The 27631-nt window shown below is 39.0% G+C and overlaps 14 protein-coding genes and 1 non-coding gene across 15 annotated transcripts; 6 read left to right on the forward strand and 9 right to left on the reverse strand.

The window, feature by feature from the left end:
• Positions 1-170: 170 nt before the first annotated feature.
• Positions 171-869, forward strand: EFM4 (Efm4p; the record flags this gene model as incomplete). Its single annotated transcript, XM_452553.1, has 1 exon — positions 171-869. The coding sequence occupies one exon, from the start codon at positions 171-173 to the stop codon at positions 867-869; it is 699 nt and encodes a 232-aa protein (XP_452553.1).
• An 82-nt stretch (positions 870-951) lies between these two features.
• Positions 952-1992, reverse strand: YRB2 (Yrb2p; the record flags this gene model as incomplete). Its single annotated transcript, XM_452554.1, has 1 exon — positions 952-1992. The coding sequence occupies one exon, from the start codon at positions 1990-1992 to the stop codon at positions 952-954; it is 1041 nt and encodes a 346-aa protein (XP_452554.1).
• A 305-nt stretch (positions 1993-2297) lies between these two features.
• ARC15 (Arc15p) lies at positions 2298-2759 on the reverse strand (the record flags this gene model as incomplete). Its single annotated transcript, XM_452555.1, has 1 exon — positions 2298-2759. One exon carries the CDS (start codon positions 2757-2759, stop codon positions 2298-2300), a length of 462 nt encoding a protein of 153 aa, XP_452555.1.
• Positions 2760-3105: 346 nt separating this feature from the next.
• ARG56 (bifunctional acetylglutamate kinase/N-acetyl-gamma-glutamyl-phosphate reductase) lies at positions 3106-5676 on the reverse strand (the record flags this gene model as incomplete). Its single annotated transcript, XM_452556.1, has 1 exon — positions 3106-5676. The coding sequence occupies one exon, from the start codon at positions 5674-5676 to the stop codon at positions 3106-3108; it is 2571 nt and encodes an 856-aa protein (XP_452556.1).
• A 607-nt stretch (positions 5677-6283) lies between these two features.
• On the reverse strand, positions 6284-7189 carry SNP1 (U1 snRNP complex subunit SNP1; the record flags this gene model as incomplete). Its single annotated transcript, XM_452557.1, has 1 exon — positions 6284-7189. The coding sequence occupies one exon, from the start codon at positions 7187-7189 to the stop codon at positions 6284-6286; it is 906 nt and encodes a 301-aa protein (XP_452557.1).
• Positions 7190-7600: 411 nt separating this feature from the next.
• On the reverse strand, positions 7601-9325 carry MOT2 (CCR4-NOT core ubiquitin-protein ligase subunit MOT2; the record flags this gene model as incomplete). Its single annotated transcript, XM_452558.1, has 1 exon — positions 7601-9325. One exon carries the CDS (start codon positions 9323-9325, stop codon positions 7601-7603), a length of 1725 nt encoding a protein of 574 aa, XP_452558.1.
• A 725-nt stretch (positions 9326-10050) lies between these two features.
• On the reverse strand, positions 10051-10542 carry KLLA0_C08063g (uncharacterized protein; the record flags this gene model as incomplete). The annotated part of the gene is made up of 1 exon (XM_452559.1): positions 10051-10542. One exon carries the CDS (start codon positions 10540-10542, stop codon positions 10051-10053), a length of 492 nt encoding a protein of 163 aa, XP_452559.1.
• Positions 10543-11498: 956 nt separating this feature from the next.
• On the forward strand, positions 11499-11580 carry KLLA0_C08085r. The gene has a single exon. It is a non-coding gene; the product is annotated as a tRNA-Ser (tRNA).
• A 1121-nt stretch (positions 11581-12701) lies between these two features.
• On the forward strand, positions 12702-14330 carry ICL1 (isocitrate lyase 1; the record flags this gene model as incomplete). The annotated part of the gene is made up of 1 exon (XM_452560.1): positions 12702-14330. The coding sequence occupies one exon, from the start codon at positions 12702-12704 to the stop codon at positions 14328-14330; it is 1629 nt and encodes a 542-aa protein (XP_452560.1).
• A 2664-nt stretch (positions 14331-16994) lies between these two features.
• Positions 16995-18917, forward strand: KLLA0_C08151g (uncharacterized protein; the record flags this gene model as incomplete). Its single annotated transcript, XM_452562.1, has 1 exon — positions 16995-18917. The coding sequence occupies one exon, from the start codon at positions 16995-16997 to the stop codon at positions 18915-18917; it is 1923 nt and encodes a 640-aa protein (XP_452562.1).
• Positions 18918-19319: 402 nt separating this feature from the next.
• On the reverse strand, positions 19320-20813 carry KLLA0_C08173g (uncharacterized protein; the record flags this gene model as incomplete). The annotated part of the gene is made up of 1 exon (XM_452563.1): positions 19320-20813. The coding sequence occupies one exon, from the start codon at positions 20811-20813 to the stop codon at positions 19320-19322; it is 1494 nt and encodes a 497-aa protein (XP_452563.1).
• Positions 20814-21941: 1128 nt separating this feature from the next.
• On the reverse strand, positions 21942-22673 carry THO1 (Tho1p; the record flags this gene model as incomplete). Its single annotated transcript, XM_452564.1, has 1 exon — positions 21942-22673. One exon carries the CDS (start codon positions 22671-22673, stop codon positions 21942-21944), a length of 732 nt encoding a protein of 243 aa, XP_452564.1.
• A 1164-nt stretch (positions 22674-23837) lies between these two features.
• KLLA0_C08217g (HAD family hydrolase) lies at positions 23838-24608 on the forward strand (the record flags this gene model as incomplete). Its single annotated transcript, XM_452565.1, has 1 exon — positions 23838-24608. One exon carries the CDS (start codon positions 23838-23840, stop codon positions 24606-24608), a length of 771 nt encoding a protein of 256 aa, XP_452565.1.
• A 553-nt stretch (positions 24609-25161) lies between these two features.
• CEM1 (fatty acid synthase CEM1) lies at positions 25162-26451 on the forward strand (the record flags this gene model as incomplete). Its single annotated transcript, XM_452566.1, has 1 exon — positions 25162-26451. One exon carries the CDS (start codon positions 25162-25164, stop codon positions 26449-26451), a length of 1290 nt encoding a protein of 429 aa, XP_452566.1.
• A 32-nt stretch (positions 26452-26483) lies between these two features.
• DFG10 (putative polyprenol reductase) lies at positions 26484-27185 on the reverse strand (the record flags this gene model as incomplete). The annotated part of the gene is made up of 1 exon (XM_452567.1): positions 26484-27185. One exon carries the CDS (start codon positions 27183-27185, stop codon positions 26484-26486), a length of 702 nt encoding a protein of 233 aa, XP_452567.1.
• Between the last annotated feature and the right edge of the window lie 446 nt (positions 27186-27631).

A 27631-nucleotide genomic window follows, 5' to 3' on the forward strand; every position in this document is an offset into this window, starting at 1 on the left:
CGAAAACGTTTTGATTATATACAAATATATACAGAAAGTCATCTCTGAGAATTGGTACAGAGGCATCGCAATAAGATCAGCAATTGAAGTTCCGTTCCAAATATCAACACTGATAATTGCGGTAATTTATCCGTTGGTTCATTTTTGTCCAGAAAACTTACACTAGAAACATGGAAGATACAACAAAATTGAATACTTCTAAGTTGGGAACTAAGGAATACTGGGACGATTTCTACTCATTAGAGAAACAAAACTTCGAGGAGAACCCTGAGGATACTGGAGAATGCTGGTTCGCTGATAACGATGCAGAGGAGAAAATGGTCGAATTTCTACTAGATAACTTGGGCGAATACAATATCAAAGAAGACAGCTCAATGATTGATCTCGGAACTGGAAATGGTCATCTTTTGTTCACTCTATTGGAGGAAGGTTTCAAAGGTGAAATGATCGGTGTAGATTACTCTGAAAAATCAGTCGAGTTTGCTGCTGAGATTCTCAAGACTAAATACAGCCAAAATGATAACGTAACTTTTGCTACGGCAGATATATTCAATGAACAATGGGCCCCAGGTAAATTCGATGTCGTTCTAGATAAAGGTACACTAGATGCCATCGCATTAAGCGGTATAAAATTTGAAAACAATGAAACCGTGGTAGATGTCTATCCGAAAGTGATAGAGAAGATATTAGGCGAAAACAGTATTCTGTTGATTACATCATGCAATTTTACAGAAGAGGAACTCATAAAGATTATTGAAACAGAGACGTTGAAAAAATGGAAATCGGTAAACTATCCAATATTTGAGTTCGGTGGTGTCAAAGGAACTACAATATGCAGCGTTGCCTTTCTCAAATCTTCTGCTAAATAATCTTAATTAAGGTATTATTCAAAAGGTTTTAAGTAGTGTCAATTTTACAAAGTCTGTTTGAATCAGAAGTAATATGTCCAATTCAATTCTCCAGGATATGAGCATTTACTTTCTCATATAACTCATCTGCTATTTCAGCTTTTCCTGTCCTTAAGGCATACTGGACAGGATTCTTGTTCTCATCAACTGCTAATATTCTGACGAACTTTTCTCCGTTCAGAGAACCTGGGAACCCTTTTTTAATAGAAAATCCTTTTACAAGCGGTAGATTCAATATTACTTTCAATAACCCACGGGATCTCATTACTATTCTCGACTTTTCTGAAACTTCATCTTTATTTAAATGTAGAACACCAATTCCTCTTTCCTTCCAACCATCCTTTATATCGGTAAGCTGATACAGCTTGGCATTTGTTTGGAAGATCGATTCTTCTGTCTCTTCGCCCGATTTGACGTCTTGTTTCGTTAATTTTACTGTTGGCTCTCTTGATTGGGCTGGAGTACTTTCCTTTTTTTCTGATTCGACTGTTTGCTTGTCTTTTGCAACACTATCTTTGGAGGCTACTTTTGCAGCTTTGAATCCAGCACCAAATGATAGACCAGATCCGAACGAGAAACCTGGTTCAACCTTGACGGTGTCCTTATTTCCATCTTTCTCAGTGGTTTTAGCCGCAGGTAAACCAGCAGAAAAAGCATTGGCTGCTCCAAATGGTTTAGTTGCCACTCCAAAGCCAGAAACAAAACTTGAAGATTGGCCAAATGTGAACGATGGTTTTTCCACGTCTTTTTCTGGTTTAGGTTCTGTTTTCTTCCCTTCTATCTCTGCCTTGGCGCCCTCATCTTTTTCCTTGGCCTCTTCTTCTTTTTTATTATTTGTATCTTCTTCTTTTGTTACCGCTGTTTCCGTTGTCTCAGCAGTTTCAATATTTTTAGGTCTCTCTACGGAATTGGCCTCTTCATTTGCTGTATCATTCTCTGTTATGAACTTATCAGTCTCTTCTGAAGGTTTTGCTTCATCTTTATCATTGAGTTTGACCTTCTTCACAGGAGTTTCTGTGCTTTCTAATTCCGAATTCACCTCAGGAAGCGCACGTTTATTGCTATCGTTTAAAGTTTCTGGCATTGTGAAAAGCAGGAACAATATACTGGAGCCTTCTTGACAATATTATAACCCTTTCTTGGCATATGTCTGTGCTTTCAATAAGAACTGAATGTTTAAAACTAGTACTTTCTCTTTTTTTTTTTTTTGGAAATACTAACTCTGAGAGGTCCCAGTAATACTTAATAAAGGGCCTGCACTCCATGTGAACAAAGGCCAAACAAACAAAGATCCGTAATGATCGCCCATTGGTAGGTGAAACTGGATCATATACGTTAGAGTAAATATATCATACTAAATTAAGTAAAATCGTACTGTTATATAGTTCTTTATACAGTTCTTCTATCCGAGAGATAGTGAACGATTGGATTGACACCCGCAACTTGCGTTAACTTTTCGAACCATGCGAGAAGGATACCCCCATGCTTTTGACCCTCAGGTATAGACATACCCTTGTATAGGTATTTTATCAATGCGTCTTGTTGCTTGCGATCCAAGCGCTTAACTATATTAGCAATATCCACTTGTCTCACTTGGGTTAGCACCTCCAATATACCAGAGAAATATTGTGATTTCGCTTGTTCGTCGGCGTTGTATGGAGGATCAGTTGTGAATAGCTCAACAGCAGCTGCAAAATCACCAGATGATGTGTAAGAACGTAACTGTTGAATGGTTGGCTGTAACTCTTGTAAACTCACGGTATGTGAATATGGTGGTTTCAAATCATCCGCCGTTAATCTCCCACTTTCAGGATCGTAAGCATCGATATCAATTCTTCTCCAGTCTTCCATATTACTAGTTCAGAAGGCAGCTGCTTGGATGAATACGATAAGGATAATTCAGCGCTAATGCTTCCTGATAAAAGAAGTAGACCGGCCTGCAGTTATTTCGAGTATTTTAACCTAATCCATTTAAAGGTTTCCATTCAATATGAATCCCATTCAATAGTAACTTATAGGAGATATCCGGGTAATAAATCTGGAAACAGGGTAACTATGGTTTACAGCACTGGACCGATTGACTGTTTATCACTGACAGGAAGAACGATAAGCAGATGATAACATTATCTTCTTATACATATATATTAACTAAGTTCAAATTGATATAGATATACGGGTTATTCTTTGGTGGTTCCGTTTATTGAATAATCTTATTGTCTGGAATACCGTCGTATTCACCGTAACTCAAGGCCAGGTTGATGTTCTGTAAGCATTGAGTGGCAGCACCCTTCAATAAGTTGTCAATAGTAGCACAGACTACGACACGGTCTTTTGCATCATTTACCTTGAAACCACCAACAACTACTCCGTGAGTACCAGAAACGTCCTTAACTAACGGAATATCATCGGCAACATGTACCAACTTTTCGTTAGCGTAGAATTCGGTGTACAAGGCCTTAATTTGTTCTGAAGATAGTGAGTTCTTCTTAATAGGAATAGAAATAGTATGAGAAATACCTTGGAACCATTGGGCAACATGAGGAACAAATGCGACTTCCAAACCCAAACGAGTTGAAATTTCACGCTCATGGATATGGTTTGTTAAGGAGTAAGGAATTAGATTGTTGTTCAAGAATTTTGGATCATTCTTTGGAGATGGTGTAGTACCAGCACCAGAATAACCAGAAACACCAAAGACTGTGGGTAATCCTGTGATGTATTCCGATAGAGGAGCAATCGCTACTTGGGCACCGGTGGCGTAACAACCGGGGTTAGCAATCTTTTTAGCATTGGCAATTGCTTCTCTGTTGTTTAACTCTGGTAATCCGTAGCTCCATTCCGTCTCCGGGACAAATCTATGATCAGCGGATAGATCGACAATTTTGGATTTACCGTTGGCAACCGACTCAATGGCCTCAACGAATGGTTCGCACACTTTGTTTGGCAACGCCATGACCCACACATCGACAGCACCTTCACTTTCTAGTTTCTTTATGTCATCAATTTGTAGATTCGAATAAATAATCTCAGACTTGTTATATCCTTCCAACTTCTTACCAGCGTTTTGACGAGAGGAGACGTGAGATAATTCCAAAAATGGATGTGAGTCTATCAATGAAATAAGATTTTGACCTGTGTAACCTCTGGCACCAATCAAAGCAACTTTAGCAGGGCTCTTGTTAGTGCCTTCTACTTTAGGAGCAGATCTGGCCCTAGTGGAGTAAGATCTGGATGATTGACCACTGGAAAATACACCACTGGAGGAACCAGAGAAGGATGGAGCGGTACCGCTTTCAGGGGAGGTCTTAATGAACTCGGATATTAATTCGGATACAGTGTTCAAATCTTTGACACCATACCAGAATAGAACCTTACCGTTCTTCAAATAGGAACCATCAGATTTGTTGAAATGCCAAGCGATGTTCGCATCATCTTCATTGATCACCCATTGTAGGGCAGGGAAGTCACGTTTCAAAGCTTTGAAAACGTTATCGGTGACGTTATTCAACCAGCCGGTCTGGGAACATAGGAATTTATCTAGTTTTGCCACCACAGAATCTTTCTTGACAATGGCAAGAACATCTAGTGGTTCATCAGCGTAAGAAGTGAAATCTGATTCGTTCAAGTCTCTCAAATAAGAAGCAACTGATTGAGCACCGGATTGGATGTCTGGGTCACTTTGTAAGATATCTCTCAAAGCGTCAGAGGATGGGAATTCCTGTAAAGTAGATCTTCGAATTAACTTGTAGCCTCTTCTAATCAAAGTACCTGCACCAGAATCGGTGAACAATTCTTTTTGCAAATCTTGAACATTGATGATGGCCACGGACGAAGATCTTGGCAAGAAGTCCAACAAATCTTTAATTTCTTTGATTTTCAACTTAGTTCCGAACTTGACCCAACTTTGCTTCATCAATTCATCGTATTCTTCATCTAAGTTAATCACTGAAACCTTCTCACCGGTGCTACCGTTAATGATACCGCCCTTCTCATTCAAGTAAACAATTTTTAGAGGTTCAAAGACTCTAGCAAGTTCACCAGCAGCGACATCAGCATTGACATTCAACATTTGACCAGAAGGAGTTTCGGCCAACGAAGTCAAAATTGGTAAGACACCAGCCTTGATTGAAGCTTCAATTGGATCTCTAGCTACAGAGGTGATGTCACCTACTAATTTATACTTATCCTTATCCAAATATTCAGCGGTGAAAACACCAGAAGTAATTGGTCTAGCACGAACACCAAGTTGTTCCAAAGCAGTAACTAATTTCAAATTCTGTTCCAAGAAACACTGTCTAACAACAGCCATGGTATGATCATCGGTAATTCTAATACCATCAATATAATCAGGTTCGATACCTTGGGCTTCCAATCTACCGTTCACTTGAGGACCAGTACCATGCAAGACGATTGGGTACAACCCAACGTGATACAAAAATGCAAGGCACGATGCCAATTCCTGCAAGTTATCACTGATAATAGCACCACCGACTTTAATAACAGCAAATTGCTGTTGCGAAACCGAAGTGAAGTACTTCAAATATTGTTCTACTTCTCTTTTCGATCCAATATTGTTCAATAATTGAATAACCGTAGATCTAGTCCCAGTAGATCCAACACCGTTAGCACTAGAAACAAATCTTTTCGAATAACCAACTCTCTTTGGGATTGAAGGAGAACATCTAGCCAAAATCGAAGCAACTTTGCTCAAACGAGATGGATTCAAACCCTTCGTTGACATCAACAATCTCGCAGATGGGACAGACATGTTTTCTTCTTCTTCTTCTTCTTCTTCTTCTTCTTCTTCTTCTTCTTCTTCTTTATCTAATCAAAATCCTTTAAAGAAGATAAAACAGTTGGCTTGGCTCACTATCACTGAAAAGGCAGGTATCAACACTTTCCTGCAAACCCTTTAATTTGTCCTGCAGATGGATAGAGCTGGTCTTAACTTCGATTAGACAATAATGCTGTTCAGTACTTTACGAGTTAACTCATACTTTAGATACCTAATGGAAATACTTAGCGAATGGGAAACTGAAAACGGTTTTCTTTATATGTGCGATTCGCTGAGTTGCCATTTTTTTTTTTTTTTTTGTTTGACTGGAATAATTTTTTCCATCGTTATTTTGGAATCAGTCATCGATCAAGAAATTACTCATGCATACAGAGGTAGTGGTTCAGTTATGCTTGGCCAGTGGGCACAATGTAGGAGAACTGCGTAGATATGAGAACAGAGGTAGAAATGGTAGGAAGTACATATAACATTTAGCCATGGCTCATCTGTATGGCTACTTATATGAATATATATGAAAATGTATATAGATCACTGCAGCAGTTCTGATCACGTGCTATTTGATGTGTCTTTTTATCTCATCTCAATACATCAATGTGTCTGTAGAACCATTGGAAGTATCATTGCGAGATCTGTCCCTCCTTGATCGGTAGCTAGAACTTGCAGTTTTTTGGAAATTTGATGCAGGTGAGGATATTGGACTAGTTGGTTGATAAGAATGGGAATGCCCTTGTGGAGGACCTCTTCTTTCGAAGGTATCGTGTCTTCTGATGGGTCTTCTAGCATGTTCATGCATCGGTCTTGTTGAAGCACCAGTTAATTTATTTACGAGATCTTTCCTTTGGTAACCTCGTCCTCCTAATCCTCCACCTAGACGTCGAGGTTTGAAGAATTTCACCGTTCTGCCTCTTTCTATATCAACGATGGATGTTCGGCCCATGATTTCTATTCCCTTCCTTACACCAAGCTCTCTGAAACACTGTTTGGAGTCTTCATAACTGGTAAACTGCACAAAACCGTATCCTCGGCTCTTACCGTCTTGGTCTCTTACTATTCTGCACGATTCAATGTCGCCGTATTTGACGAAACTCTTCTGTAGTTCAACTTCGTCTACGGCATAGTGTAACCGTCCGACAAATAATGTGCGGTAGGGGTCACTAGAAATGTTTGCATCTGATTCAGGGTGCCACTCTTGTATTTTCTTCATCAACTCCTCCTGTTCTTTGTGCGATTCGTTCATGGCTTCATCATATACTTTCAAGTGTTGGTTCTCTGATACGGGATGGGTTGCCTTCTTATACTCTGAAACATGTTGCAACACGGCTGATACACCAGTGAGTGCATATTTCTTGTTCTGGTTTCGCCTTACTCTCACTCTCGATGGTGGTAATGGTGGACCTTGTGTAAATAACTTTGATACTGAAGACGGAAGTTTGGTCAAAGTGTGAAAGCCATTATGCCTGTTGTATTTCCTCGTTTGTGGTTTCATCTATTAATTGGAATGGATATGTGCCAATATTATCTTTATTGATGCGCTTACCGCAGTATCGAGGTTAAGGTGTATGCGCTGAGGTAAAGTGTATGTAATTATATTCCATATTTTTGGCGCATCTTTACTATTTAGATGTTAAATGTTACAATTTTCACATAATTGATGGAAAAACCTTAAAAAGAGTGTGTCAAAATATGTATTTTAATGTGAATGCCTTTGACAGAAAGAAGAACCCAGAAAGACAGTAGATTACAAGGTCTGATTTGGAAAAATGAAATTGAAACAGTTGTTTATCTAACAACCTGGAACGGTTTATATTGAAAAATAAATGAATGTACATGAATATATATATTTATTTATATGCTAACTTCGTAAAAGAAATATTATTGGAATCATACTGAGTACTGATTATACGGCAGCAGTCTGTTTCTTACCGTGAATTAATTGATTTAGTAGATCGGAAGAATTGCTTTGTGGCTGGCTCATAACTTGCTGCGCCATGCCTTGCTGCGCCATGCCTTGTTGGGCTTGTAGTTGCATTTGCAGTGAAAGCTGTTGTTGCTGTTGCTGTAATTGCTGTTGCTGTAGCTGCTGCTTCTGCTGTTGTACTAATTGTGGTTGCTGGACAGCAATTCCCGGTGGTAACATGGTAGGTGTAGCCTTGTTTTGAATGAATGGCAGAAGAGAGGACATGTGGTCCACAGGTTTTATAGTAAGCAAATCACATAGTTTGGCACCCAAGACACCTTCAGATTGCTCACTACATCCAATCTTCTCAAATGAAAAAAGTGATGGGTAACTTTGATATGTTTCGTCATCCAATAAGTTGGAGTTGAATGTGTAGCTTCTTTCAGGAATATCTGATAAAAACTTAAAAGTTTGATCTAGGAACTTAACACATGTTGCCATTGGATCGTAAGGATCCTCGTATGTCTTTTCGCCCTTCTTCTTCGAACTTACGTTAGAAGAAGAGTTTGCTGTTGGGGCAGATCCAGTGGTCGTAGGAGTGCCTGGACCTGGACTGTTCAGAGTTTCCCCCAAGGAGCTTGACAACGTAGGGAAAGTGGTAGAAGTAGAAGTCTTGTTGAAAATAGTAGAAACTGGTGTGGGTGCTTGAGATATACCCCATGGGTTTGAACCAGATGGAACTGGAGCTGGTGTTAGCACAGGAGCGGTTTGCTTCGAGCTTGAAGTTGCAGCTGCTGGCACAGTAGAGTCATCTGTTCTCAATGAAGCATGAGCAAGCTTTGGCGTAGAGCTTGCACTTGTAGACGGTTTAGCAAGTGTAGGTGGTGCATGTGAGTGATGGGCATGTTCCTTCCTGGCATTGTTGAAAGCATCCGCTTCTTCCCCTGGTTCATGTAAAAACATACAGTTCGGATTTGGACATGGTTGTCCCCTCAAATACGAGGAGCAGTACTTTGTTGTACCATATGCTGCTTTCACTTGATGTCCATCAATATAGATACCATCTATGGCTTGAATACATTTTGCTGCATCGTCTTTTCTGGAAAAAGTAACGTAAATACCGTAACCTGAATTTATATGACTCGATGAATTTGAAACAGAATGGTGCTCGTGTCCAGTCTTCTTATTGATGACGATCTTGTTAATTTTTCCATACTGGCCAAAATACTTGTCCGATCTCAAGATGGATGGAAGTTCTTCGTAAGGGTAAGGTGGATTCAACCCAATAACGTAAACCAAATTCTTCTGAATGACCCTCATACCAGCAAGCTGTTTCCTATTATGAGTGTCATTTTCTCTACGTTCACGCTCCCTTTGCTTACGATCACGTTCTTTTCTGGCCTGCTTGGAACGTTCCATTTTCAACTCTTCTGGAGAAAGAACGATGTACTCGACGCTTTCATCGTCGTACTTTCGACGACAAGCCGGACATCGACCATTAAGCTCAGGATTTTGACGAATATTGTTATAACAAAACTGACAAATCTGATATCCACAAGGACAAGGCTTGAAATGCTTATCCATAACATCGAGTGGTTCTATACAAAGTGGACACAAGTCCTCTTCGTCATCCGATAAGAAGGACGTATCGTAATTTGATAAAGCTTTCTGAATCTCATGCTGATTCTGATGAACATGCGGATTTTCCGTAGCCGTGGCATTCATCTTATCCGTATGTGTATTGTGTCTAGTATCGTGTATATCGTATCGAAATAGTGCTTTCTTGTTATCAGAGCTGTCAGATAATGTGTTATCCTTATAGTGTAAAATTGCCAAGATGTATTCTTTCGCCAGCCGATAATGATTCTTCGTATATTCTAGGACAGATAAATTGACAATAAATAGTTCCGCTCAAGCACTTAATTATTTCTAGAATTTATTTTTGGTCCTGTATGCTTTTTTTAACATACGTTTACAACTCGAAACTTTGGTAAATACACTATTTGAAATACATATATATTTTTTTTATAAAACTCTTAAAAGAAGTTTTTCAATTTTTTAAACAAAGTTTCCATGAACTAACTAAAGAACGATCGAAACTGAAATAAAAAAAAAAAATTTCCTGGAAATTCTTCCTTTAAACGGATACGTATCTTCAGAAGACGTAATATGAGGTCACGTGAGAAGAAATGTTCTGATGGGTTTGTATCATAAAATAAAAGGGGTTGGTTGACAAGGCATAATGTATGAGGAATAGAAAGCCATGTTTAGATAATCATAAAATTCATTCAGTCATTAAACACGCTAATTACGTATATATAGGAATGCTCAAATCAGGCCTACGTTACTTTTACGGCGTTTTGGGGGTCCTGTTTCGTTGTATCTCTCAAAAGGCGCGATGCTTTAGTGAGAAATTTGAGGTCATGTGACTCAAAATAAAACAATGGTCTCTAAGCTTCGACGGCAGCTGTTAGTGGTTTTGTCAAATAATCGACATCTACAATAGCCGAATCGTTGTGGCACTCCACGGTAATATGGATTTCGAAATCTTTACCGTGATACTGGGTTACATCATTATACTTCCATACAATGTGTTCAAACGATTCTTCCTTTGCCTTGTCTTTAAACTTCAAATCAGGCAGCTTGATTCTCTCTTTGATGTCCTTTAGCAAATGTTTTTCGATATGCTGATGCAAATGCCTCACAAACTTCTTTGAATGTGAATTGGCTGAATCCTTAATCTTTTCAGGATCCTCATGCGATTCGTGTAGTACAAATGGAGGATAGTACTTCAAATGACAATGAACGTGATCAAATTCCTCATCTTCAGTTTCGTTCTTAATGAATGTTTCGAAATCGTTCAAATCTTCAAACACCTTGACGACTTCTCCGGACTTGGTGGTGACATTAGCAAACTTTGGTCCTTTATCCTTCTTGGTCATTTCTGTGAATATTCTTCTCTGATGTAGAGTGTGTCTGTGTGTTAAAAGTTAATATATGTATTAACTATTGCAAATTGATGCTTGTGTACCGATGGTAGCACTCAAGAAAAAGGAAAAACACATAAACTTAGGGTATACGGCAAAGAGGATTAGCAAACTTGGAGTTAGGATTTTACCCTCTATTTATATGCCACTTTTACCTTTGTTGTCTTATGTGTTTTTACTCCAACACCCCTAACCCTAATTCCACATAGATCCAACCCTAATTCCGCAGAGGTACAAATAAACACAACCAGCTAGAGATAGCACACCACCATGAGGCTAGGTTGCACATAACACACCACCGAATTTTTTGCTACCCACTTTTCTTCCTCTTTGTCTCTATACCAACCCATTTAGTACCCACAAATAAACTCTGGGGTGTACGGTACCAAGCTTCGCCAAAGAGAATGCAACAAATGATGAATATACTGTGATGTAGTGATTGCTCATTGAATAAGTAGCGTTATTCGAAGTAAAGAATAGAAAATCACAAGACTGGGGTTAAAGCTGCATCAAATAGGCAAATGTGCGGCGTATCATGGTTTGCGCGCACGGATTATCTAACAAGTTTTTCCACCACTTAAAAATTGAGGGAGCGTTCCGCATAATTATAATTGCTTTTTTTGCTGACATCGGCATCCTGACTTCTTCTTTTGTAGTGCTCTATTTGTGAGTGGTGTTAAAAAAACATTCAAAGTGGCATGCTATTCTAAGGCAATATGGAAACATGAGAGTTCCTCTTTGAATATCTGGAGCTCCAGCCTATTAGGCAAGTTTTGTCAGACTGCTTGTATGGAAGAGGTTTTCGGGAAACCATATTCGACTCGGTAGAGTAAGAGATATGTCTGATTTATCCTCATATGAAAGGTTTTTAAGAATATAAGAATCAAGTATCGAAATATTTGCAAAATTTTGGCACTATGGCCGAGTGGTTAAGGCGACAGACTTGAAATCTGTTGGGCTCTGCCCGCGCTGGTTCAAATCCTGCTGGTGTCGTTATTTTTTGGAAATAACTTTTTTTAACTAGACAATAAGCGTTTAGCCGGGTAATATTTATTTATATATATCGGCTCCTTCCATGGAGCTGATACCGTAAGCTCACCTAATCTGCATCTAGATAATCGGGTATGATTAACAGCGACATAGCTATGTGATTATCTGCCCCATTACTTAAAGTAAGGTTTCACTTTCGGACTAAGGACGAATGACACAAGACACAGAACGCTCACACGGTTGAAACATTTTTTTTCCTGATCCTTTTGACCCTGTTTGTTGTCCCTCTTTTACGATGGGAGAATTGAATCATCCGCCATTAAACCGAATGTGATAGTTTTTCCAGTTTTTCTTCCCCTCCCTACATCCATTTCTAAAGAATTCACGGACATTTTCGCATGAATGGGGAAAGTTGACTCAGTTGACTCTATTTGGTTCCTCAGCCAAATAGCAGGTTAGGCATACTGGGATCTGGACGGCTTGAAACTGGTCAACTGTTTCAACGTAATTGGAACTCTAAGTGACAAATACCACAACCGAGTATCGCAATTCAGGGATCAATGGACGAACAAAACACGATTCATTTGCACATACATGGTACCGTTTGTAATCAGAAATGATCAGACGAAACCAGAAAAATGGTGCATATCACACAGACGGACAGACAGTTAGAGAAATCGACTCATACCTTTCCCTTGATTAAAGGGAATAATTTGTCGTCAGTGTGAAAATTTTGGTGGGAATTAGAGCCATGATTGGTTGAGTTAAGCAAAAAAGGACCTTAGTATTAGGTACTTCCATTACGTGTGTGATATATTCTGTGACATCCATTTAACCATGATATTTTGAAATTGAATTAGGTTAGTTCAATTATACCTTAAGGTTTTAGAATTTTTGTATAAATATAGGATGAGGTTTGAGAGTCTTGAATAACTGATGGTATGTTTCAGAAGTATTTATATTCTACCTTGTATTTGTTTGTAATTCTTTCTATTGATCTGAAGAAATCATCAAACGATATTGTATTGTATTGTAATAGTCACAACTACTTTGCAAAACATATACGAATTTAATTGATATTATCATAGGAAAGTTTTAACGACAAAACATACAAACCCAACATAATGGTCTCCGTTAAGGCTTCTGCTGCTGAAAAGAAGGAATTCTTACAAAGTCAAATTGACGAAATTGAGAAATGGTGGTCCGAACCTCGTTGGAAGGACACCAAACGTATCTACTCTGCTTACGAAATTGCAAAGAGACGTGGTTCAGTAAAACCAAATACTTTCCCATCTACTGTGATGTCTCAAAAATTGTTCAAAATCTTGGGGGAACACGCTAAGAACGGCACTGTCTCCAAGACTTTCGGTGCTTTGGACCCTGTTCAAGTGACCCAAATGTCTAAGTACTTGGATACCATTTACGTTTCAGGCTGGCAATGTTCTTCCACTGCATCAACTTCTAACGAACCGGGTCCAGATTTGGCTGATTACCCAATGGACACTGTACCAAACAAAGTGGAGCATTTGTTCAAGGCTCAACAATTCCATGACAGAAAACAATGGGAACGTATCTGTGATGGTACCATTGAAGAATCTGAAATCATTGACTATTTGACTCCAATCGTTGCTGATGGTGACGCTGGTCATGGTGGTTTGACTGCTGTCTTCAAGTTGACAAAAATGTTCATCGAAAGAGGAGCTGCCGGTATCCACATTGAAGATCAAACTTCTACAAACAAAAAGTGTGGTCACATGGCTGGTAGATGTGTTATCCCAGTACAAGAACATATTAACAGATTGATCACTTGTAGAATGGCTGCAGATGTTTTGGGTTCAGATTTGATCCTTGTTGCCAGAACTGATTCTGAAGCCGCTACTCTATTATCCTCTACTGCCGATTCAAGGGACCATTACTTCATCTTGGGTGCTTCCAATCCAGCCGTCAAGGGTAAACCATTGAACGATTTACTGAACAAAGCTATCTTGGACGGTGCCACCATCGATGACTTACAAACCATCGAAAAAGAATGGTTGGCCAAGGCCGACGTTAAGCTGTTCCACGAAGTATTCGCTGACGCTGCCAAGGCTGCAGGTAAGGACCAATCCGTAATTGACCAATTCAACAGCAAAGTCAACCCATTAAGTGAAACATCAATCTATGAAATGCAAGCCTTGGCCAAGGAATTGTTGGGTACCGAATTGTTCTTCGACTGGGACTTGCCAAGAGGCCGTGAAGGTTTGTACCGTTACCAAGGTGGTACTCAGTGTTCTGTGATGAGAGCTCGTGCCTTTGCTCCATACGCTGATCTATGTTGGATGGAATCTAACTACCCTGATTACGAACAAGCTAAGGAATTCGCTGAAGGTGTCACAGCTAAGTTCCCAGGCAAGTGGATGGCTTACAACTTGTCACCATCTTTCAACTGGACAAAAGCTATGTCTGTCGACGAACAAGAGACATTCATTCAAAGATTGGGTGACTTGGGTTACATCTGGCAATTTATCACTTTAGCTGGTCTACATACAAGTGGTTTAGCCATCGAACAATTCTCCAAGAATTTCGCCAAGTTAGGAATGAAGGCATATGCTCAAGATATCCAAAAGAAGGAATTGGATAACGGTATCGACATGGTAAAGCACCAGAAATGGTCTGGTGCTGAATATATCGATGGTCTATTAAGATTAGCACAAGGTGGTCTCGCTGCCACTGCTGCTATGGGTCAAGGTGTCACTGAGGATCAGTTCAAATAAGCACTTCCCAACTTGAACAGCCAAAAAACACAAACAAACAGACAAGCAAAATGTCCTATACCACAGCCGTACATACATGTAACAAACATCCTTTGCAAACCATATATTATTTTATAAGTAGCATATTCTTTTATAAGTACTATCATTTATTATTATCATTGATTTGTTTATGAACTTGGGTCAAAAATATCTGCAGATTCCACGTAAGCACAGGAATGAGGCGACTCATTTTTACCTTCTGAACAGTAAACCTCGAAAAAAAGAAAACCTTGCCAGCCATGACTGGTGTTATTGGCGTTGGAATAAAAGGTACAGTTGGAAATAGATCAAGTATAAAAGTGCCACAACTTCTTTTTTTGAGCTCTTCTTAGAGATCCACGTACCTGTTTTCTGTAATTGCAGTTAATTCGCCCTTGAGGAATTCTTCCGTCAACCCTGCCCCATTAAGTATGTTTTTCCGGATAATTCCTGACATAATTCACGGAAATGCCTTAAGGAACATGAGAGGAGAGAAAAGTGCCGCCCAAACAAAGTTTTGAGACTCAACCGTAGGTAGTTTTTCCGAAACGTCCAGAAAAGAAAACTTTACTTCAAAAACCGAAGTTTCGGTTACCTATGATTTCGCCACGATGGTACTGATAATAAAAGAATTGAATAGAGAGATGGCTACGTGTGTTCAATAATCGGAATGCACAAACTGAAGCTCTGTACTTAGGTTAGGAGTGTCTCTTCTGATCGAGCATGTGACATAGAATGACTATCTACTAACAATTTCCGCTAACCGAAAACACCTGCAAGCACAAATACGAGGCAGATTTCAACCGCCTTGAGCAGTCCCACTTTATTTAAATCACCCCCACATCAAGAAAGCCCAGTTACCACGTAGTTCTAATCATCATTATAGGTGACTGCCTTTTTTTTTTTTCCAATGTTCTCGAGACAGAAAATTTGAGAAAAAAAATTCCTACGAAAGTAGTCTTGATAGTCAAAACAGAAAATATAAGCTCTTTTAGCTGCTAGTATTGGCAGCACCATCTATACTACTTTTATTACTGCGTTGTTTATTTCTCACTTGATAGCTCTTCTGAAAATAGAATTAAGGACGGGACTACCCTAGGAATTAAGAGCTTCAATTGGAATTCTTCTTCTTTGTGCGACTCAAAGTGCATAAGTCGGAAAACAAAAAGAAAATGGTGATGATGTATAGTACTCCCCACTCAGGAAAATAACAAGAGCCATGAGGCGTCAAACCTTCTGGTTATTTCATGATTAAGTAAAACGTATGCATTCTACCGTCTAAGTTCAATTGGGTGTCCTTTTTCTTTATATCGAACTCATTTGCCGAAGAGAAGGCGAAGAGTTGGAAGATGGTACGAACAACAGCTTCCTTCTGCCTATCAGGAGTTTTCGGTAACTTATTTACATGGGGTTATCTTTTTCTTTGAGCCATCTAGGTGGAAAGAAACCTAGCTCCGCCGTTTACTGTCAATACAATATTATTATAAGGTTTGTGATGACTTATTAAAAAGCAGTAACCCTATCGTTAAGGCATTGAACTAAATTTCTTTTTTTTCCTAATCATTTCGAAGTCAGACGGTTGAGTACAGATCTAACTTAGTCCATACCGACTTATTGTAGTCATAGTAAAAACGAAAAGAAAGAAGCTAAGTAGCCTTGAAGGTCATAGCGAGTTTGTTTGGAGTGCTTTTTATTAAAAAACCCAAGTAGCAGGACAGGTATCGTCCATTGACCGAGACTCTTGAGTCCAGAAGTTCCGAAACTTGATCTCAGAAATATATATATATCTGTTCTTGCTACCTTGCATTTGTCTAAGTCATGATTACACAATATACATATATATAGATCTCTAGTTTTCGATCATAGAGTCTTTGCAAGATTCTTTCTGCATATCCTAAAAGCTCACGTTATTGAGTAGTGTTCCTATTTCAGTACAACATTTTCTTCAACAGCGCTAGAAACTGAGAAAAGTAATAGGCTTGATTAGTCTACAGAAAACAAAAACGTTAACTAATCATATTCTATTATTGTACTCAGTATAGATCTTCAACGGTCAAACGCATTCAATCAAGAAAGATAGCGTTACTATCCATTCGATCGATTTGTGAAAACATATAGATCTCATCTTGAGAACGATAACAGGAAGTATAGGCACGCGTTGGAAGGAACAGTTCCTATTACCACTTCTACCAGTACCACTATTACTTTTTTTTTCTTCACAAGGTTTGTTTTCTCTTGTCTTTTCTTCGAGAGATCTTTTTCTTTCCCTATACAAACCTTGAAAAAAAATCGTCAAAAAAATCAAAATCCAAAGAGCATACGACTCAACTCGTAAATTTTTAATCATTTCGTTGGATTTGTAAACAGCATAAGGGAGAGAAGAGTAAAAGAACATCCGAAAGAGTGTCTCATATCACGTCATCCGCATTGAAGGAAGAAGACGTACAAGGTAATTTTTTTTGACGGTACACTCTCGACTAAAGCAGTTGCAGTTTTGCTTAACACTCTGTCCAAATCTAAATTGGTATAATCTCCAGGTTTTCTCTTCCGTATTTCACTATACGGAAAAACTATTCAGGATTTAGTTTAAGACTCAAGATATCAGAATACAACATATAGGTTGACTTTAAAGCCGTGGGTGCAAAAATGAATAAGGTTCACAAACCTAGTGGTACCACACATCGCATAAGGGAGCAGCTAAATTTCAGCGATGACAAAAAATGGAAACAGTTTTCTTCCAGAAGGCTTGAATTAATTGATAAGTTCAATTTGAGTGAGAGGAAGGCCAGTGAGCAAGATGAAAATATTAGACAAATTGCCCATATACTGAGGACTGAATTCGGGTATCCTACCATTACTTCGTCGGAGTTTGAAAAGTTGGTTACGGCGGCTGTGCAGTCCGTAAGACGTAATAGGAAACGGTCTACAAAAACCAGATCGAAACGATCTGAGATGAGTAGTGCCACTTCGGATGAGGACTGGCTTATTTCAAGAACAACTTCTCCAGTACATTCGCATCATTCAGGGGCTTCAAGTTTGGCATCATCATCGACAACTCACGCTGCTTCAAATCCATCTTCTGTGCCGGCATCCCAAGTCGCTCCACATGCCACATTACAACCCTCTCAAAACCATACACCTCAAATGCCACTTCTGAGTGGCAGTTCACTACCCATACATTCATCCACTTCTTCTACCAATAACATAAACAGTCCGGCTCCAATAATTCAGCCAAAACCTATTCGCATGGTGTACAAGTCATCTACTTCCCTACATCAACAGCTGAATAACTCAAACACTTTCAAGCAAAGCTATGACGAATTCATGAGGGATGTTATCAAAGACTTGACTACGAATCCAATAAATGTTCAACAAGAAAATGAACAAAAAAGTCAAGCAAACCTTGCTGACTTGGCTCTATCTACCCATGATTTCTCTCTTTTGAATTTAGCTTTGACAAAGAATAAGAGCAATAACGCGGGAAATGATCAAACTGATCAACAACATCCGCAACAACAACCGCAGCAGCAGCAACAGGATACAATTCCATTCTTTTTGAAAGAAAAATTGATGCATTTCATTCAAAATTCGAAGACGTTGATAGATCTTTCTTCGAATTTGAATACACAAGAAAACAACAACTTACTGAAACTAGGACAACATGTAATATTATCATCCATCTCCTTTGTGCTAGAAAAATTTTTCAGCAACTTGTCTGTGAATTCAGTAGACTACCTGCACGACAAATTATCATCGTGTGACTCCTTATCCGAGATGTGTATCAAACTAATTGGCAGTGGTACAAAACGGAATTTGAATCAATTGCCTCTAGAGTGGAGAGTTAAATTATTGAATTTCATTCTAGGAGGTGTTGTTAAGGATTTTGGCTTTGATCCATGTGTGTATCCATTGGCGGAGATTTTCCATGACTCCATCTTGAAGAAATATCCATTAGTTTGCAAAGACGGGAAATCAAGTGGAACTAGCTCCTTTAAGAATGCTGTTATTGCTTCTTTACCACTAAAACCTGAGTTTGCAAACAAAGATATGAATAAAAAGGTTGTTATCAAATTTGGTGACAAAGAACAAAGGTTTGTGTTTCATCTTTTGAGCAACGGAGCTCCAACGATCCACGAAATTTTAGAGAATAGTTCAATTCTTTTCCAGATCAATAAGGAAAAGATTTCTTCATTAGTCATTGTACATCGTAACGAAATTGTGAAAGATGATGCCCAACTGGCCTCTTTATTGAATGGCTTTTCAAATGAAGAAATTGTTTTAGAAATTAATGACCACTCGAAGCTCACGAATTCCAACAGTTCTTCAATGAATGGGTTACAAATTCTCAGTAGCGTTTCTCAAGTTGCAGCTGAAAACACCGCATCTTCTCCTTCTTGCATCACCGCTTTGGACAACATTATTAGCAGAATTGCTTCACCAATCAGTTCCATAAAGAAGGAAGAGTCTTCATCGCTTCCACCCCTGTTGCATCCTCCATCAATACCAAACAAACACGGCAAAAATTTTGTTAATGGATTACCTCAACCGGTATTCCAACCATTATTATAGAGTTACATAGACGAAAATGCGTATACAAATATTAAAAAAAATTATAAAATTATTAAACTGAGTCCGTTGTACGCATCTCTCAATCAATCATAAACGCTGAAAGTGGAGAATGCGGTTTTGAATGTAATTGGTAAACGTCATTCATTCATCCTAGGAATTGCCATTGAAATTTAGAAATGGCGGAAAACACTAGGATAAGTATTATTGAAGTGAATTTGTGGGTATCATTGGGAGTAGTACAAGAATAAAATGCAATTAATTACTTGTGCTGCAGGATGGATATCTCAGTAGGTTTCAAAAAAGAGGACAACAGAAGAGGGAGGGTCAAATGCAGGCTCACATGTGAGGAAACCAGTTGATGGGAAAAGTCAGAAGGAATGGAAAAGCTGATAAAAAAAAAGCTTAATTAGGCTCGATACTTTCCAAAGCTTCCAAAACTAACTTATGATGCAAACCGAATTCCTTGCCTTGGAAGGTATGCAAACATTTTAGGAATTTATCATAATTGACAAATCCGACGACAGCTTCATAGTTTGTCGCCTTAACCATGTATTTCTCAATTGAGCCGTTGGTTTTTTCAGCTTCTTGTGTCTCTTCACCATTTTCCTGCTGCTCTATTTTCTCTGCCTCCTGCGTTTCTTGAACGTCCTCAACCTTTTCTGTATCCCTTTCTTTTGTCTCTGGTGTCTTTGATTCTCCCTTTGTACTCTGCTCAGAAAGCTCAGGTTTAACCTCTTCTTTTCCATCTTCTTTCGTCTCTTGTGAAAGGCCCACACTTAAAGGAGCTGAGTTTTCATCGTCATCTTTACTGGGAATTTCTTTAATTGGTTCCTTGGTATCGTCTCTTGTCGTTTCCGTGACTCCTTTAGTTTTGTCCGAACCTTCTGACTTTTTCGATATAGTGTCTGTTTTAATCTCTGAAGGCGCTTGCGAAACGATAACTTCCTCGTTCTCGCCCTGAACAAGTTGAATTTCGACATCTAACTCTCCTGACTCGTAGACCCCAACGTAAAATTCGAAAGATGACGTATTCTCGAATAATTCAGGGCAATTTGATTTAATGAAGTCTTTTAACATTGTCCATTTTAGCTTCCCATACGTTTCTGGTTCCGTTGTTTTTACAATGAGGCTCGGTACACTACTGGCACGAGTTACATGTTGCCCTGCGATTCCTGTAGTCTTGAACTTAACTATTTCATCCCAATGAAGACAGGGCGGAAAGTTAGTAAATTTGATCTGATACATGGAACGAGAAGACATCTGTTTCCTAAAGGACATTTCGTTGAACAATTGCTTTAATTTCCTAGGTTGTTGCTGTTGTTGCTGTTGATGCTGTTGCTGTTGATGCTGCTGTTGATGCTGCTGTTGATGCTGCTGAGATGAATAATGCGACCGTTGTCTAACACCAGGCACGGAGCCTGGAATGAGCCCAGGACCGGGGCCAGTGCCTGGCACGCCCATATGATGCAAATGAGAACGGACAGAATGCTGAGATTGATGCTGAGGTTGTGGTATACCAGATTGCAATGGTGTACCTACAGACCCGTGTGCAGGATGAGGAAGAGGCGCTGGTAACGATGGAGGAGGTAAGAGAATAGCTCCTAATGTATGGTACTCCCATTGAAATCCGTTCAATTGTAAGAGTAAATTATTCCAATCCAATGAAGGTTGTAGCACACAAATACAAGACGTTATTGGAATAAAAGGAGGGGTCATTGTCGGCATCGAGGGCAAGACTTTGATATTCAAAATCTGATTTCTCAGAATGAACTTAGAAAGAAAATATCGAATTTGTTTCCAATCCTTTCCCTGCGGTATATTATCGATTCGAATATACACACTCATCAACTCCGGAGGCATGAGCTCCATATAGGGATGCCCTGTATAATGTGTCATTATATGGCTGATGAGGCTGACTCTTTTTGTTTTTTACCGACCTGAGTCTTTCTGAAAATTGTTGCTATATGAGATGAAAAATGTGAACTGAAAAAAAAAAAAAAATTAAGGTATCACGAATTGCAAATGCAAAGCCTTCCTTGATATAGATAAAAAAAAACTCACTTCTTGTTCTCGTAAAATATTATTACCTAGATCGTAGTCCGAGTAGCCTGGCCTGATCTGAACAGCAGTAACAGAATCGTCGAAAAGTTACGGATACAAGCCGAGGGAAAAAAAAAACTAACCTAAAAAAATTAGGGTATTTGTGTATCTTTTTTTAGATAGAGAATAGCAGTAGAAAGGACTAAAAAACCCAAGCAAAAAAACACCAGATAGACCCGCTTTATTCAATACGAACGTTATCGAATAAAGCACACCGAAACGATCTTGTTTGTTGCAATTAAACACACTCTTTATACTTGTCTTTTTCAGCGGTTGTATTGGTTTTGCTCCTTGTTCTTGAGCTTTGTAATTGTATAATTAACAACTATAAATATATATATTTCAGGATTCATTTTCTTTTATTTCATTTTTTTTTTTTGATATTTTTCAAATTTCTAAATTTTCCAGTCTGGAGACACATTCGCTTGATAAAAAAGCCGATGAGTTGCGAAATCACAACAAATTCTCGGCTCTGTGTTACAATTTTCTTCGAGGCTTATACTAGGAAGCGAGCGCCAAATTTTATAAGTATTAAACTTGACGATATGTTTTCTGTTTCACTCTTTTTTTCTCAGTTTTGTCTATCGAAGGTTCCCGCTACTTAGCAGTAGTCTTATTTGAAATGTAAAAAAACTATGCACTGCCAATGCGCATCGAAAAGACATATATTGAGCAGTAATTGACCGGTGCTTGGATTCAAATTATGTAAGGTTCGTTTTTATTTTTTTTTACTTGACAGAGAGAATGAGTGGTCAAGGACTCATCAATTGAATATATATTACATAACATACAACTAATGCGACAAGAAGAGAGTACGGAACAATTGTAAAGAAGATCTGGAAAATCTTCTTTTTACATCATTTTTGGGAAGTTTGTTCTTTAAAGGGATGGGTGGGTACTACGAGTTCCGCTTATGAAGAGGAATTAACGGCGTTTGTTGTTTGATTTATTACGATTTTTCTTCTGGAAGGATTTCCTGTCTGGCTTACCGACGGCTGCGTCGGGACCCTTACCGAATCCTAGCTCCTTAGCCAATTGGGTAGACAAATCTAAACCGAACTTTTCAATACGGTTGATCTGCCTTTGCAAGTCATCGATGGTAGAATCATCTTGTCCGAATTTTTCAGCACGATAGATTTTTTTCTGTAAATGGTCAATGGCCGCTTGTTTCAATTGATCTTGCGATAGCTCTGGATTCTTTGGGGCTGGGGTAGCAGGAGGAGTTTTTTCGAGTTTGTCTTCTTCGGTAGATGGTACGTTTTCATTTTCAGGAACCGCAGCTGATGCATCTGCAGGTACAGCATCTGGGATGGAAGAAGTTATCGTAGGGGCAGCGGCAGCGGTGGCAGAAGCGGTCGCTTCTACTTCCGCTATAGACGATGGTTCATTGGTTGCACTGTTTTTTGTGGAGTCATCATCTTGTAGTCTGTTTATTAGGTCTGCTTTCAAACCATCTGTAGATAGATTTCTTTGCTTCAACAACTCCTTCAATTGAGCAACGGTGTTACCAGAATACGACATAGCGAACAAAGGAGAATATGTTTTTGAATAGTTCGGGTCGGGAAAAGAGGAGGTTTTACTTTCCAATTGTCTCGGTAGTCGCGCATGCCAATAAGTCGTTTCCAAGATACGTATACATATATCAAATGTCAACATGTTAAGTTTCCATGAACAAACTGTGTGCGTGTGCGTGTGCGTGTAAAAGAAAGAACACTTCTTACCCGGACATCCAGGGTAACACGTTACCCTGGACAATAGTTTTTTAACAACAAAAAGAGAAGCTCAATGTTACCCGCCCTGATTACTCACGCACACCTTCAATTTTATCTCCAAATGAGGCAACACCCACCCATTAAGTTACCTAAAGGACACCTGCCCACCACCTTCCAGCCTCGTGTCTCGTGTGTCCTCCCTCCATAAGGCAAAAAGAAATCTGACCCTCCCACCTGACCCAGCAAAAAAAGAAAAAAGAGACAAAAAAACACTCTGAAGAGGGGAGGGGACATCCCGCTTGTCCCCTTTGCACAAAAATGGACTCACAGGGACAACTGTCCTTGTTCTTCTATTTGTCCACCCCGTGCGGCTGCACTCCCCAAGCCACCTACGCAGCTTCCCAAATCGCTTGTCCCTCCTTTGCCTCCTTGTCGCTTTTCTTTTCCCTATCCATCACCTATTCCGTTTTATTTCTTCTTTCTGCACAAAAAAAGATTTTAGCGACTGATTCCGATTCACAGCTACTACACCAGCTGCCACCAAAATGGCTCACCATAAAATGACAAAAAGAAACCAAAGCTTCTTTTTCTTTTGTTTCGGGATTCCTGTTGGGTTACTTTTCGCATTGGCTCTCTGGTGACGAGTGTCAGTTACTCCATGCACTGTTCTTTTTTTTTGGCTGTTACTTTTGTATGGTAATCATCTATGCTTCTGATCTGTGTCATATCATATCATGTATTCCTATCAGTCCTCATTTGTCTCTCTTTTCTTTTAGTTGGTTTCACTATGTGCCAAATTATCAAAGACCCTAATATGAGGTATCTTGTAACTGGTGGTACGCATTTTTGTCCTTTCTATCGTGACTACTTGAACTTCTTGTCTATTGTCTATTGTCTATTATCTAATTTATGTATATACTGGGTATTGGAATAAGAAACGGGACGTTTGATTCAGAAACAAAATATATAAAGGCCATCGAATCATGGTTAATTTGAATTCAAGAGTCATCATAAACTTTGTAGTATATCCCTATTCTACTACAAATTGTATATTCTAAAAGAACATCAACAACCAAATTCATTAAGAATTACAATTATTATAGAAAAAATGTCTGCTGCTACCGCCTCTAACACTGCTCAACAACCTATCTCTCTAAGAGTCAACGCTGCTTTGTTCGACGTTGATGGTACTTTGATCATCTCTCAACCAGCTATTGCTGAATTCTGGAGAGATTTCGGTAAGGACAAGCCTTACTTCGACTCCCAACATGTCATCGATATCTCTCACGGATGGAGAACATACGATGTTATCAAGCAGTTCGCTCCAGATTACGCCAACGAAGAATATGTCACCAAGTTGGAAGGTGAAATCCCAGAAAAATTCGGTCAACACGCTATCGAAGTTCCAGGTGCCAGTAAATTGTGTGGTGAATTGAACAAGCTTCCAAAGGAAAAATGGGCTGTCGCCACCTCCGGTACTTACGAAATGGCTCACAAATGGTTTGACATCTTGGGAATCAAGAGACCTTCTAACTTTATCACCGCTAACGATGTCAAGAACGGTAAGCCTCATCCAGAACCTTATTTAAAGGGCAGAAACGGTTTGTCTTACCCAATCAACAAAGAAAACCCAGCCGCTTCAAAGGTTATTGTCTTTGAAGATGCTCCAGCAGGTATCTTGGCCGGTAAAGCTGCTGGCTGTAAGATCGTTGGTATTGCCACTACTTTCGACAAGGAATTCTTGATCGAAAAGGGTTGCGATATCGTCATCAAGGACCACACCAAGTTGAGAGTTGCTGCCTACCACCCTGAAACCGATGAAGTTGAATTCATCTTTGACGAATACTTATATGCCAAGGATGATCTACTTGAATGGTAATTTTCGTAGAACCGCAGTTCTCAATCCATTTTGTATATTAGGAGTTGATGTGATGTTGGAATAAAAGAACAGTGATTGATAATCTCTACAGGCAATGAGAGTGTCATTGTTTCCCTCTTTCTCTGCGACAATAGATGGTACGAAGTATTTTATAAACAGGTTTTCTCATTATCTTCGTTCAGTGATTTGTCACAAAAAAAAGGGTGCATCATTATAGAATCAACGTTACACATCTTACCAAAACAATTTTTTTCAATCTGTACGTTAGTCTCATTCATTGAGAAGAACACTCAGTGAATTTCTAATGCATTTAATTTTTATAGAGTATTAATACACAAGTTAATCAAACTTTTTCGCTTAAAACTTTCAGAATGTTTTCATATCTTGCCTTCGCTTCATATCAATATGTAACTATTATTCCCTTGTACTGTTGAAATCGGAGAGAATCTAAAAAAAAAAAGTGTTACTGTTTAAACAGGCCATCAGATTAAACTGACAAAAGAAACAGAAACCGGGGGTTGGCTGTTAAGCATACACTATATCATCCTCACCCATGAGTCTCAAACGTGTAGTTGTCACTGGTCTTGGGGCCTACACGCCCCTTGGTTCTACAGTTTCAAAGTCTTGGGCAGGTTTGCTTGCTGCTAAGCAATCACTAATACCCTTAGATGCTTTCTACAACAGAGAAGACTTTGCAAAAGTGAAAAAGTTGGTCCCACTAGATACAGCAGTGAGTAGGTTACATGCCGATCCATTAGATACTTTCCCAGAGTATGATCAGCGAAGAATGACACCTGCTCACCAGATCGTTTTGGAAAAGACTAAAGAAGCATTACTTCAAGCGAATTTAATTGCTGATGAGAATCTAAACACTTTGACCGAAGATATAGATAAGACAAAAGTGGGATGCGTTATCGGTACTGGGATGCCTTCTATGCCTGATTTAGAATCTACGATTTCTACACTTTTCACTAAACCGAAGGTGTCTCCTTTCTTGATCCCGCGTGTGCTACCCAATATGGCCATGGGGAACGTCATGATCAAATACGGGATACAAGGTCCTTCCAGCTGTCCTTCAACGGCATGTGCAACCGGAAATTCTAGCATAATCGAGGGATTCAACTCAATTCAATTAGGTCTCGCAGATGTCATGATTTGTGGTTCTTATGAATTCAGTATAGATCCAATATCTATTGCCGGATTTTATAGATCGAAAACCATCAGTAAAAAACACCAAACGAGACCATTTGATGTGGAACGTGATGGGTTTATCATGGGAGAAGGGTGTGGTATACTTACGCTTGAGTCCCTAGAATCTGCACTCAAGAGAGGTTCTCCAATACTGGCCGAAATTAGTGGTGTCGGCTTGAGCAATGATGGATATCATATTACTTCTCCATTACCAGATGGATCGGGGGGCAAACTGGCGATGCAAAACGCATTGAAAAGAGCAAATATTGCTCCACAACAAGTAGGATATATTAACGCCCATGCTACTTCGACACAACTAGGAGATGTGGCTGAAAGTACAGCAATCACAGAATTATTTGGCACCAAAAGTACAGGAACGGCACCATATGTCAGTAGTAACAAAGGTCACATTGGCCACTTACTGGGCGCGTCTGGCTCAGTAGAATCTATATTTACCGTCTTGTCGTTGAAATATGGCCGCTTCCCCCATACTCTCAACTTGAAGACTGTTGATGAAACATCAATCATAAACGAGTTAAATCTAATAAAGAACGAATCTATGATTGATAACTCCATTGAATATGCATTGACAAATTCATTTGGGTTCGGTGGAGTTAATACATCCATTTTGTTCCGTAAATATCATCAATAACGTAAATAATATATTTTAATGACAAGATGCTACTAAAATACATATGGTATCAAATACCACCTAGATCTATAACCAAACTTTTCTTGATACCAATTTCCAGTTTCGAAGCTGCTGGTGCCCAAATTAACAAGAATCCATAATATACAATGTATCAATAACATGCGCGACCCTTTATCCATCAACATAAACGATGTGTATATAAGCAACTCATCGAAATAGTGTGCGGAGCATATATACTTGAATAACCCATAACTCGGCTGTGAATATTTTTTCAATTTTGATAAGTAGTCATGGTTTGTTGCCTGATCCAAAGACGACATTATGAAAAGAATCACCGATATTAAAGAGTACTGTGTTTCACCATGATACAGCATGATACCGAGATTTAGCGTTGTGTAAAACCAAATCCCAACTAAGTAGTGTGACAAATGTATCTTTGATTGTCCCCATTTGGTGACACAATAGCATTCATACAATCTGCGTACACTATGGATGAAGACAGATAATGTCAATAGACTCCGTATCCATAACAAATTGTATATGCTGAATATGCTAGATAGCAGATAGAAATGCCCAAAGTTGCTTTTTGGACAAGTAAGACTGTACCAGAAGTTATTGGACGCTTCCCATGTCTTACCGTACTTCAACAACTGAGGAATGTAAAACTCGGCAACAAAGACACTTATTATTCCAACATAAAATGTGGAATATAAAAGTATCTGGAAAATGTCCATCTGATGCCAGCACGCCACGTTAGGCGCCAACCGTGAATAAGCAAACAATTTGTAGTGAGGGATTGCTGCGGAATAACGATTCACAATAGACGATGAGCCTGTTTAAAGTTCACTCAACTGATTTTTTTGATATTGAAAGAATAATGCTGCAGCTTTAGAAAAATATAAGAATATCACACAAAGTACAATTAATGATGAACAGTATGTCTATCGCTAAAAAGTTGAATCATCCTCATAATTCATAAAGCTCTCCGCATTGAAGTTACAATAATTTATTAACGAAAGTTAAATAATCTATAAGCTAATAAGTTCATGAGACGAAAGAAAGATCACTGAGCAAGTAAAAATGCAGGTGACCGGTCTATCAGTCGAAAACTTAGAAATGAATACATAAGACAGGGAGCCAGTATAACCGTGAATTAATTAGCGTGGGGTTAATTTGAAAT

Source organism: Kluyveromyces lactis (genome assembly GCF_000002515.2).
Source record: "Kluyveromyces lactis strain NRRL Y-1140 chromosome C complete sequence".
In the NCBI taxonomy this organism is placed as follows: Eukaryota; Fungi; Ascomycota; class Saccharomycetes; order Saccharomycetales; family Saccharomycetaceae; genus Kluyveromyces; species Kluyveromyces lactis.